The 13,617-nt window shown below is 40.4% G+C and overlaps 1 protein-coding gene across 1 annotated transcript in view; it reads left to right on the plus strand.

Moving 5' to 3' along the window:
* The window catches only part of LOC139457247 (uncharacterized), a 119,463-nt gene extending 111,124 nt beyond the window's left edge, over nt 1–8,339 (plus strand). The window contains exons 57-61 of the mRNA XM_071238658.1: nt 236–274; nt 1,729–1,860; nt 4,130–4,190; nt 4,604–4,768; nt 7,353–8,339. Coding sequence (XP_071094759.1) covers nt 236–274; nt 1,729–1,860; nt 4,130–4,190; nt 4,604–4,768; nt 7,353–7,659 — 704 coding nt within the window. The 3' untranslated portion in view covers nt 7,660–8,339. The remainder of the gene's footprint in view (nt 1–235; nt 275–1,728; nt 1,861–4,129; nt 4,191–4,603; nt 4,769–7,352) is intronic.
* The last annotated feature ends 5,278 nt before the right edge of the window (nt 8,340–13,617 follow it).

Genomic DNA, 13,617 nt, shown 5'->3' on the forward strand with positions numbered 1-13,617 from the left:
AACACATTGTGTAAAACTGCGTTGAGTACAGCAATACAATGCATATTAGTAATGACTGTGACAGTGTTCTATTTGATGTTATTGTTACTAGGTATACTGACAAGTAGCGTCAGTATACACATTACAGTTATCATGAGCACTTGAGCCTGTATTGAAGGTAACATCTGTGCTGTTCAATCAGTATACTTCTGTTGCTGTGTTCTGTAAGTAAAGATGCTATATGTTGTATTTTCAGATGACTTTGTTGGCGTAACGACCACATCATCACCACCAAGTAAGTACATCAAACATGGCCTGTTCCCAGCTTTATTGTACTCTGTAATTACTTGTGTTTTAATAAATTTCAGTTATCACTCAGGGTACACCTCCAGCTCGTGGTATTAAACCTAACGAGGGATGCTTAAAACCACATAAAACCAAGATTGATCCTGCTACAACAAATATATCTTACCGACATGTTTTACTATGACATTGTGCTATGGCATGTGACTTTCATTGACTCGGAAATAGTGTGTGGCTTATGCTTCAAAGCAGGGTATAAGGGATTTATTCTGCCTCTCAGAAGTCCATGTGCAGCCTGACTTTTTTGTGGCGGGGTATAAGGGATGTATTCTGCCTCTCAGAAGTCCATGTGCAGCCTGACTTCTTTGTGGCGGGGTATAAGGGATTTATCCTGCCTCTCAGAAGTCCATGTGCAGCCTGATTTGTTTGTGGCGGGGTATAAGGGATGTATTCTGCCTCTCAGAAGTCCATGTGCAGCCTGACTTCTTTGTGGCGGGGTATAAGGGATTTATCCTGCCTCTCAGAAGTCCATGTGCAGCCTGTCTTGTTTGTGGCGGGGTATAAGGGATGTATTCTGCCTCTCAGAAGTCCATGTGCAGCCTGACTTCTTTGTGGGGGGGTATAAGGGATTTATTCTCCCGCTGTTAAATTTATTTCCCCCCCAGGCGTGATACATAGTATAATATCAAGATCATGTGAACCAATCAGATCTCTGGTACAAATATATAGTGGGCATGGGTGGTCTACTCATCTAGTGAGCCACAATTTGCTGTGCATAGTGATGTACCCTAGACATGCTAGAAACCATTATGGCTGGGTTCAAATCCCAGATTTTCCCTGATCATGTTTGGAGGTGAGTCAGCATGACATGTAGCATGGGGGACTTTGATGTGCAGACATTGTTTCATTTCCATGTCAGAAAATGTTATCTGCTCTTACAACATGCATGGGATACAAACAAATAAGGATTGTGTTGTCACTAGGTGTGACTAGACAAGACTGCCTCTGCGGTCTTGTGGATAGAGCGTCTGCCCAAAGAACAGAAGGTGGATGGCTGGACTCCCAGCCACGTTAAAACAATAGACTTTTATAAAAGATGGTACATCCTTGTTGTTGCCCTGCCTGGTGCTAGCCATGAAGGGGATAAAACTTCGACTGGTAGGCTCAGAGTCGGTATGTCTGAGGGGGGTATCCATGTGAAACTGTGGCATGGTATCTCAGTGGGCTAGCAATATATAACTGACATTTGTATGGACTAGTACAAGAGCACATGCTCACATGCGCATGAACATGTTGCAATAAATGCGATGTTAGTCCCCATTTGTCCTCACGTGAGACTATCTATGTTGATAATTGCCGCTTTTGGCATGGTCCATATTTGATCCTTTATAATTCTATGTGATGTGGTTGAACAACACTCACTCACTCACTCACTCTGCTTCACAGACACAGGGGCAAGTACAGGTGGGGACATGGACTGGACGCTGATTGTCATCATCATCGTCATCATCCTGCTCCTCATCCTCCTCGTCATCCTCATCGTCTGCTGCTGCTGCAGAGGGGTCATCGAAAGATGCTGTAAGTAAACGACAACACTATCGGCTCTTTAAAGTCTTCACAATTCAGGGGCTCTTGTCATCATGTCAAGGTTCCAAGCCTGAAGAGGTCCCTAGATTCAAATACTGGATAAATACTCAAAGACCGCAGGACGTCCCTTAATTTAGAACACACAGTTGCTACACTTTCACCATGCTACACTTTCACCAATTTCTAAAGGACCGACCATTTGATGTTCCCTGGGATGTGGGCCAGCTGGGATTTTGTATGTTGTATGTCAAAAATATATCATACAACAATGTATTATATTTTTCAAAAGTCTGAAGAATAATTATTTTTCTCATGCAGTTTAGGGGACAATTTGTTTATTGTTAATTTATCTTGCATTACAGAGTGCACATTTTTCTTATACCAAGAGCAATGTGCAATATGTAATGAAGGGTAAGCATATAAAATAAACATGATACTCTGAGTATGGAATGTTTTAATAAACTTCCAGTGCCCAGCCCGAGAATATAAAATAGTTAAGGTGATGTTAAACTGCTCCGTCTCATAGAGGTGGAAAATTACTAATTTGAGATGCCAATTATCCTAGAAATGTCCAGTACCAGTGTAGAATACCGGTACCAGTGTAGAATACCGGTACCAGTGTAGAATACCGATACCAGTGTAGAATACCGGTACCAGGGTAGAATACCGGTACCAGTGTAGAATACCGGTACCAGTGTAGAATACCGGTACCAGTGTAGAATACCGGTGCCAGTGTAGAATACCGGTACCAGTGTAGAATACCGGTGCCAGTGTAGAATACTGATACCAGTTTAGAATACCAGTGCCAGTGTAGAATACCGGTGCCAGTGTAGAATACCGGTGCCAGTGTAGAATACCGGTACCAGTGTAGAATACCGGTGCCAGTGTAGAATACCGGTGCCAGTGTAGAATACCGGTGCCAGTGTAGAATACCGGTGCCAGTGTAGAATACTGGTGCCAGTGTAGAACACCAGTACCAGTGTAGAATACACATTATCAGAGGCTTTCAGTTGCCATTATGTAAAACTGTTGAGATATGTGCTGTGTAACATAGGGCTCACTTACATAGCGAGGCATGAAGATCTGGGTTAGAATTGGTCTTCGGTAACCCAACAAACACAACTTACATAGAATTCTTCCAGGAATGCACTTTGATATTACTCTTAAATATTCTTGGAAGTTAGCTTATTCTGAAATGTCATCACAATTAGGCTAACTAATCCCCATTCCATGTCTGTACTTGATCTTTGACCACACAACCGTAATGAATTGTCACATATCTTCACTGCATTGTTGTTTCTCACTTATAACTATTTATAAGTAGGACTATGGAATTATGTCACAGTTAGGAATGACACATCTTCCCGAGGCAAGGGTATTAACTGACTATAAAAGTCCAGTTACCACCCTTGCCGCACTAGGCTGGAATTCTGGAGTTAGATTTTGGCTGGATCAACAAGTCTATACATAGAAATCCAGATCATAAACAACATGGATTTCAACATGTAGATTTACGTCGACTGAAAGATTGCAGAGCATGTGCACCACCAGCTGAGTGTCGACAATTATTTTGCATATCTTTTCATGTTTTTAATCAAGGTGCTCAAGTGATTTGAAGCACTTCGTGAGGTACAATTGAGCCAAAAATTCCAGCCTAGTTCTGCAGGTGTGGTAACTGGACTGTTACAGTCCGTTAACGCCCTTGCCTCCCTTGCATCATAGCTCAAGCCTAGTTCTGCAAGTGTGGTAACTGGACTGTTAGAGTCCGTTAACTCCCTTGCCTCCCTTGTGTCATAGTTCAAGCCTAGTTCTGCAAGGGTGGTAACTGGACTGTTAGAGTCCGTTAACTCCCTTGCCTCCCTTGTGTCATAGCTCAAGCCTAGTTCTGAAAGGGTGGTAACTGGACTGTTAGAGTCCGTTAACTCCCTTGCCTCCCTTGCGTCATAGCTCAAGCCTAGTTCTGCAAGGGTGGTAACTGGACTGGACCAGAAATGGGCTTCACACATTGTACCCATGTTGGGAATCGAACCCGGGTCTTCGGCGTGACGAGTGAACGCTTTAACCACAAGGCTACCCGACGGCCCCTCAAGTGACCTCGGACACTGAGCTGTCCGGACTCCTGGCTCTTGTACTGCTCCAGTGCAAGGTTCGATCAAACCTCTGCCATTACGTATCTTGAACTGTATGTAGATATGATTGACTTGTCATTATGATGGACACCAACCAGTCAGTGATCAACTGTTGTTAACATGTGTTGCAGGCCCATGTCTGGTGACCAAGGTCGTGCCGGAGGGAGCCTCACAGTGGCACTACGTGGACAGGTAGGCTATTGTGACCAACAGAGCCATATAGTAGACCGTACTTGTTGTACAGAATTTAGAGTAGAAGTTTGGGGGGTGAGCCTGAATGGAGCCGCCTCGGGTGCAGATCTTGGTGGTAGTCGCGAATATTCAAACATGATTCTGTAGCTGAAAGCCTTCCCAGGTTTGGTGAGACCAACATGAATGTCTTCACAGCTATTCACTCTAAATATCCTTGACCAATGCGAATGTCTTCACAGCTATTCACTGTAACTATCCCAGGTTTGGTGAGACCAACATGAATGTCTTCACTGCTATTCACTCTAAATATCCTTGACCAATGCGAATGTCTTCACAGCTGTTCACTGTAACTATCCCAGGTTTGGTGAGACCAACATGAATGTCTTCACAGCTATTCTCTGTAAATATCCCAGGTTTGGTGAGACCAACATGAAGTTTGTCAGCTACAAGATGGGCGACTACCGAGCGGAGAAGACAGACAAGCAGGCTCTAGTCAGTGAGACAGGGTCGGAGGATGGAAGCGTTCAGACCAACATCTCCGTGCAGGTGCCCATCTTTGAAGAGAAGCTGAATGGAACGTAAGTATTATGTACATTTGACCCAGTGGGGATTCTTGGGTAGAACTGGCCCCAGGCAAATTTCGATATCTTTCATCATCTACATCATCATCATCATCATCATCATCATCATCATCATCATCATCAAATTTGTTGTCCATATAGCTGAAATATTGCTGGGTGTGGGGTTAAACAACAAGCAAACAATCGGACATTGTAGGAAGATGCAACATTACAACTTTCTTTAAAGGCTGGTTCCGACCTCATTGACATCCGTGAGTTCTGCAAGGCCTTATTTTATTATCTGAGTGAAGGGGCCTCATGGTTAAAGTGTTTGCTTGCCACTCCCAACATGGATACAATATGTGAGGCACATTTATCGTGACCTCAGCTTTTATTGCCGGAATATTTTGATAGGAGCTGTAAATGATACTTACTCACTTGAGGAAAATTAGACATGCATCACTAATACTTATGCATAATGGCCACATGCATAACAGGTGTTCAAGGAACCTGTGCTTTTTTGATGGTTAGAAAGCTGAAAGATAACAATTTGATAAGATCATTAATCATTTCTGCTCTTTCCCTTTCCTTCTCTGCTGTCATCTCTCTGGTGGATAGGTCTCCGACGTCTAAACAAAAAAATGTCCAGAATGCTCATTTGTCCAGTGATTCCAAAATATCAACCAAAGACCTGACAAGCGGGGAATATCGGGCCGTAACGCCCATGCCTCCTATTGACGAAGTGAAGGAGTTATCTCCTCATGGCAGTGATAGCCTCATTAACAAGGCATTAGAATATAACGGGCTATCGCCAAACTATGAACAAAACGGTGTTGCTCCAAGTTCGACCCAGTTTGGTCGAGCTTCTCCATCAAATCTCAGTCGCATGTCGACTCGCTCACAGAATGATGAGATTTCTTATACCGATCAAAATTTGATTAACTCTCAAACGGAATTGTTACAAAATGAGGAGGGTGCACTGTCTGATTCGGACAATATGACGTATCAAACCCATCAGACGACAGATTCCGCGGAAGAGAGTACTGAGCCCGTCCCTTCTCCCAACACGGTGGCCATGTTGGAGGAGGAGACGTGGGCCACAGTTGTGGAGACTGATGGCGGTGGTAGGTCTTCTGCACCGTGTCTCTTTGGAATGAGTGTCAAGTGGATTGTTTGAAGGGGCATTATTTCACTTAAAGTCATGTCTTGATCACAGCACTACGGAGATGCTTTACTTTCTTTATGAGATCACAGTGCAACAAACCAGACACAGTATGATTCAAAGCATGATAATATGGGCACAAGATGTCTGTGAAACACAGATTGATTCAGTAGCATGATTTAGGGGCACTAGGTGTCTGTGAACATGAATTGATTCAGTAGCATGATTTGGGGGCACTAGGTGTCTGTGAACATGAATTGATTCAGTAGCATGATTTGGGGACAATAGGTGTCTGTGAACATGAATTGATTCAGTAGCATGATTTGGGGGTACTAGGTGTCTGTGAACATGAATTGATTCAGTAGCATGATTTGGGGGCACTAGGTGTCTGTGAACATGAATTGATTCAGTAGCATGATTTAAGGGCACTGGGTGTCTGTGAAACACAGATTGATTCAGTAGCATGATTTTATGGGCACATCAAGGCTAATTGAGAGGCACAATTCTGCATCATTGTGAAACAGGACACTGAGATCGATGTCTTCACAGAGCATGAAGTTTCCTGGTTTCTGTCGTTTCACAGCCTGATACAAGAAAACTCCACACAATATACTGATGGAATAAATTAACAGAACACAGAAATGAATGTTCACTGCAATGTGAATGCTAAAATGTTTCACATCAACAGATCAAGTCACATCTATGTTTTTATATTGGATGTTTTATGTTAAATTGTTGTTATCTTTGTGATGAATACATGTCATCAAGCATTCTGGCCTTTCTAGCCATTTCCTTATTTCAATCCATCAGTATATCTGAGATATTTGCCAAAATGTATCATTTTGAATTACAATATTTGCTAGATTTATGTTTGTCAGAATATGGTAAGTTTTAGCATGCTGTGCTGAAGGTTGGAGAATGTGAATATCATAAAACTGATTTTGGAGTATCCATGGAGTTCTTTGATTTAAATTACCACTGTCCAAACTGAATCATTGTAAAAAAAGAAGAAGAAGAAACATCCTGGCCATCAAAATAACATCACAGTAAACAACTGAGAACATCACACCATATAATTAATTTGTAAAGTATCTGTTGAAAATTACTTGTCAATTATGTCGGACATCGAATCTCGAAATCTATTTCATACAATTTCTAACTAAGATCTGTATGCTATATGGAACCAACCATGTTAAATGCTGAAAATTAATCCCATTGTCTTTTGTTGGTTCTTTAAGATAATTTTGTTTCGTTCCACAACATATTATATTTTTTAACATTCAGCATCTTAAGCAATTTTTTACAGCGAAAGACACATGGATATATTATTCTTTTACTTCCTCTCCTTAACATTCTATGCCCACGTCCCACCAGGATATCAAATGGTCGTATGTAAGACATGTAGATGACTTCTAAGACGATAAACATGTACATTTTCAGAGTCACTAAGAAGCAGATCTTCATCGCCAACTCCGCCCCCAAAGAAACAAGGCAAGAAAAAAGACCGAAAGTCAAAAAAGTCAAAGACGAAGACCCAAGCGCAGTCGCCCCAAAGTCCCTCCCACCCCTCCCGAGCCGCCTCCGCGCCGGGGGGGCCAAAGCTCCGACCACGTACGGCAGTGTCGTCCTCCGGCCCCCGAGCGCATTCAACAAAAAAAGGCCGACACTAAACGATGTTCCGCCGGAAGAGTTCGTCAGTAAAATACAAGTCTCAGATGCTGATGATGAGGATGGAGATTACAGATAAAATGTTGCAGGAAAGGATTTAGTTTCTTGAAATAGATACTCAAACGAAACATTACTATTTTTAAACAAACATCATGCTCAGTATTAAGATATTATGATGCCCTTCTGCTTGGGTGTTCACCATTGGATTGATGACAGCATTATGATATAGAATATTTCCGAGACCTTTTTTATAATTTGGTAAGTTTTGGTTTGGTGACTCACAATCACTTCACTGCACAGAATTGCGTTCCTTGACAAAATGTGGTGGACATGGGTTCGAACCTCAGATTATGATCCTTGGTTTTCCATGCTTGTGGGTTCACATATGAATGGAAGATATTTATCAAGCTTCTTCTCACCTGGTGTTATTTATTTGTGTGAAGTATTTGTGATTGATATTATTTATAACTGCATATTTGTGATACATTCAACCCTGTTTCATCTGTAAATATAGGACATGTACTGAACAGATATATTTTAGATGTTTGCAGTTGACTTCAGAAGTAGTTGTGAGGACAACAGTCTCAGTATTCTGGAAGTAAAAAACTTGTAACCATTAATCTCGTATTCTTCAAAGAAATTCTCTTCACGAATAATTCATGCTATCAACGAAGATTTGGACAATAATTAGTCACCACTTAATCAAAATATATATATATTCCAATATCCTCTTCAGGAACATAATATGCAAATGATTGTAGCCAGATATACACGTATGGTGCTTTGTATGAAATGTATATACACAGCAGGAAGAGCTTTTGCTGAAGTATTTTGTTTTACAGAGGTGTCTGCCATTAAGATTTTGCCTTAATCATTACGATTTTTAAACTAAAAATCAAGTATTACAGAAAAATGAATTTGTAAAACATCATACCTTCAGTAGCTTCATTGTCGCATTGCATTTAATTTGCTTTTATATTAACATGATCTCCTGTCTGGAAGTATGTTGAAGGGAGCTTGTAATTAATATTATATTAAAATATATTTGTTTGGTTCCAATTTCTATCAAATAACTATTGAGCAAGTATGTGAAAATACATGAACAGTACTCCGAATGTTAATGACATATGCTCTGGGTACTACTTAGTGTGGCGGTTTTGTTGCTCACAATGGCAGAAAGCTATATAAATTAGAAACAAAAAAATAACAATTACTCCTATTTGAGCCCGATTTTACTAATAGGGCATACATAGGGTAGGCACCTCTGGTTATACGCTTATGATGTTGCTCTATATACTGAAACGCTATGAAAAATATTTAAAGAAATTACTAATTAAAATCCGATCTTTCAAACGTTGCACATCTAAATGAAGGTGCACGGAACCAATGAGCTGCCTAAACCAATTCAGCTTATTTCTGTACCACCTTAATTAGGATAGGTTGATTTTCACCTACAAAGAACATAAATATTATGTCGATGCTGCTCCCTTTTGTGTATACCGGTAGATGCCATTGTGCTCTGCTTTTATTATTTACATTCGGAACTGGCTGTTTAACTTTGTTTCTAAGATACAATAATCAAATATGCTGTTCTAAATGCTTTGCTCACTCATTCTGAGAGCCTCAGTACTTATTGACTTTTGATTATTCTATTGATTAGAAAGTTTACCTTATGTGGTCTTCTTTGTTGGGCATGGCAGATTTTCACTTACAGATGTTGTTTCAATACCAAAAAGACCTGCTGCATAAGTTGTTGATTTTTTTAACATCAATGGATATACTTCATATACATAAAATTATGTTTTGAAAGTGTTTCTGTCAATATTCAACACCTTTGATGTATTATATTCTTTACTTGATGATGTAGAATAGAAAATTATTTTAGCGAGTCACATTTCCGTCCAAATGTAGAAGAAGTTTTACTGAATTTATATACGTTTGTCCAAAGGATCTGTGGAGAAGATATTTTATATTCTCCTTATATACTGAATGCTCTTTTGGAAACAACAATGTGAATTGTAGCAATTAGTGATATGACTTTGTACTTATATTTTAGAAAATGTTGATTTAAAGCATTTTCAGTTTCATTGAAATTTAACAAAGTGCTGTGATAGCTCCGTTCTGTACATAATGTTGACTGATATATTAATATATTTATCTATTTTGTTGTTATATGGTTGTGATTATATCTGGTGAAAAATAATCACAGCTCCCTTACACCCTGTTAGGAGCCTGCAGTTTGATATTCTTGGGAAGGGGCTAGAATACTTTTGTTTTCGATTTGCGAAAGATGACACACTCTCATTGGTAAGCCAAGTCTGTATTGGCTCTGCGACTACCAAATTGGCCCACACCATACAGCTGTGTATCAGCAAATGTTGATCTGTCATGGCTGGTGGGTATTGCAACACACAGCCTTCTACTTGTGGCTGTTCCTTAACTTGTTTTGAGTGGTGTATATTAAATTATTTTTTTGTCTTGCATCACTGAGTTTTATAACAGAGCAACGAAAGGTACCAAGAACATCGAAATCCTTCAGTAAGATTTGCGATTTTCTATGTAAAACATGAATGCTATTTTTTTATCACAATAATTTACTAAGGTGTGATAGCATGGTGGTTAAAGCATGCGCCCATCACATCGAAGACCCAGGTTCAATTCCCAACATTGGTACAATATGTGAAACCAAATTCTGGTGTCCCCCCACCGTGATACTTAAAACGGCATAATCACCGCTCAGGACCAAAATAGTCATCATTAGTTAAAGGTGTGGTCCTTAGCAAAAGTTGAGCAGGGTACTTATTATGGTTAACAATTTTGTATGTTTTCTGTCTGACATTAATGACATTACCCAGATGGTGTATATAAGATTCCTGGGTGCCTTAGTGTCACACGTCACCTGACCTATCTTGAAAACACTGTCCCCACAATAATTTACGATGAAAATGGAATTGTAGAGTGATTTTTGCTCCCCCATTTGTCTCTGAGCTTGGTGGCAAATCTGTGAATTCAAATTACATAATTCTATGTAATTTTTGCTGATCTTTAGAGGTGACTAAATTGATCTGATGGTCAGGCTTGGTGACTTGGACGATTGGATGTTGTGGTACTCCAATGGGGGTGATGCTGTTCGTAATATTGTTCATTTGATTGTCTGGTCCAGCCTCGATAATTAGCAGGCTGCTGTCACATAGCTCAATACTGCTGAGTGTGGTGTTATGCATGTCATTACCTAATCAGTTTTACATTCATGGGGCCATTTCGATATCATTTCACAGCTGAAACTTTATGATGTTTGAAATACTTCAATTGAATTCTGATATTTGTCCGGTTTTGTAACCATCAACACTGTGATGTTAGTGTAGTACATGTGTTTGTGCAGTATGTAGTATTTTGTGAACATGTAGAACCATGACAGTCGTCTGAGGTGGTGCAGTTCACTGTGCATCCCTCAGTTGCATCCCTATGATTATGATTATGTTTCTAGATTTGTCAGCACCACCCTACCCGTCCACATGGGTTTTACCAAAGTAGTAAACATCTGAGACCTGCATCTCTTCGGTCTTTCCTTACATCCAACTGGCCCACTGTGATATGACTCACTACAGAAACATCTCTGAAACCTATGATTGTTGGTTCGAATCCCGGTTCGCCCCGATTATGTTTCTAGGTTTGTCAGCACCATACCTGTGCTTGTGGGTTTCAATGAAGTTGTAAACGTCTGAGACATGCATTACTTTGGGCTTTCCTCCCACATTAAGCTGACACGTGGTGATATAACTGGAATACTGTTAAAAGCGGCATTAAACCCAACTCACTCACTCACTTACTATCCCCAAGTCCCAAGCCATCAGTAAGTGTTTAAACCAGTCGAACACAAACCCAGATACTATCTAGTACTGTGTTATGATTCATAAATGTGCTACAAAACCGTCCATGTTATGTAAGCCAGATATAAGTCAGGACATTGATATTTACAAGTTTGTGTAATACGGCAGAGGTTTGATATTGACACTGTGATATTCACTGCTGATGAAGATGCTATATATTCCAGCCAGAGTATGTCACTAGAGTGTAGGTAAGGTTAACAAATCATGACACTGCTAGAACAGAACAGACTCCATTTATGCCAGGATCTATACCTTTATTTTGTTGTTCGAAAATTGAAACAGAGAAAATCTTGTGTTCTAGTGATGAGATAAGACAGCATTGAGTCCTATTCCTGCCTTGTGTGATGAAGTCTGAGCATTATATATTTTTATTTAAAGATTTGTACAGAATTGTGTTAAAACTGTGTAAAGAAATGTATATGAGATGAATAAAAGTTAAAAAATTGACATTTTTTATTTTGATAGTGTCTCTTAAAACAGTATCTACTCTTATCATCTCTGCTCTCTCAAGTCATCCAAACTCTCTTCATCATACCTTGTCATTTTACTCTCAACAAAATCAAAGAAACACTCTTTTTTGTCTCTCACCTACATTCTCTCTCATCTACACTTCTTTCATCTACTCTCAAGAACGCTGTTTCATGTAAACTCCCTGGGGGCTTTATCTTATCTACATCCTCTTCCCAAGGCAAAGGAGTTAACTGACTTTCAAAGTCCAGTTTCCACCCTTGTCGAACTAGGCTGTGATATCTGGACTCGATCGTAGCGCCACCAGAAACTATTACGAGTTGTGTCCCTTCTATGTCCCTCCTATGGACCAATCAGATTTCACCTCTCAAACAAAATGGTGGCATCTAGTCAAGACCATCTGATCGATAATCAAGGGTTTTTTTTAAATTAAACGTGTCTTACTTCGCGAAGTGCATCAAATCAGCTGATCACCTTCATAACAAACATTAAAAGATTTGGAATATGTATATTTACGGTACAATAGAGACCATATGGGTGTCTGGGTACACATGCTTTGCAAATTGTGCAATGGCTCGAAATCTGCACGGCAGATTACGAACCGGATGCCGATGTCGTTACGCGATTTTGATTGGACTATGCTTTGACTCGTTGGTCCAACCAAAGTATAACTCAAGCATAGTTCGGCAAGGGTGGAAAGTGGACTTTTATAGTCAGTTAACGTCCATGCCTCGATCTACAAGAATGCTATATCATCTACGCTCTCAAGAACGATATCTAATCTATACATTCTGGAGGCACGAGCGGTCCAGTCGTCTAAGGCGCAGGAATTCCCTGTGCAGAGTTGCATTTCTTGGGCACGACAGAAACCTATCATCGTGGGTTCGGTTTGCCCCGATTATGTTCCTAGGTTTGTCAGCACCATTCCCGTGCTCGTCACCAAAGTGAAGTCTGAGACCTGCACCACCTCGGGCTTTCCTCCCACATTAAGCTGACACGCCGTGATGTAACTGGAATACTGTTAGAGGTGTTAAACCCAACTCGCTCACTGCACTCCCTACACTCCCTCATTAAAAACTCTCTCTCACCTACGTTCTCAACATCACTCACTGAACACCCGCCTTCCCTCCTCTGCGCAGCACTCCCCTGTGTCGTGCCGCCCCAAGTAACGTGGCCATGACATCCATATGTACGTCGTGGGGAATGAAGCAATTTCATTAAATTACATCCTGGACATTGCGACATCATAGGATTGCCCAACTGGGATTTTATCGAAAAAAATAAATTGTCACAGACAATTCTTGAAAATAATAATTATGCTTCAGACTGTTGAAAAAATAAAAGAAATTGTTTAAATACAATATTTTGGCTAAATGTTTTGGTTAAACCACAGGGGCTTGTAACGCCAAAGTTAGCGGCAAGATATATACGGTCACTAACGCGGCCATGGTACTATATAAAACAAGATCCTATAAAAAGAGAGAACGCTGTGGATTAATCAAATATCTGGCTTTTTGCAGCCGTAGCTGAAAAATATCGTCTCCATGCAAAATGCTAGTCCCAAACACCCACCACCCACCACCCTCTGCCGCACACCCAGAATATCAAATGGTCGAAACACGAAACATGGTTAACAATGTCTATGTTCTTTGTAATGACGTTTCAGGGCCACAACTTGG

This window comes from Haliotis cracherodii, unplaced genomic scaffold (genome assembly GCF_022045235.1).
Source record: "Haliotis cracherodii isolate W230 unplaced genomic scaffold, xgHalCrac1.p SCAF_12, whole genome shotgun sequence".
NCBI lineage: Eukaryota > Metazoa > Mollusca > Gastropoda > Lepetellida > Haliotidae > Haliotis > Haliotis cracherodii.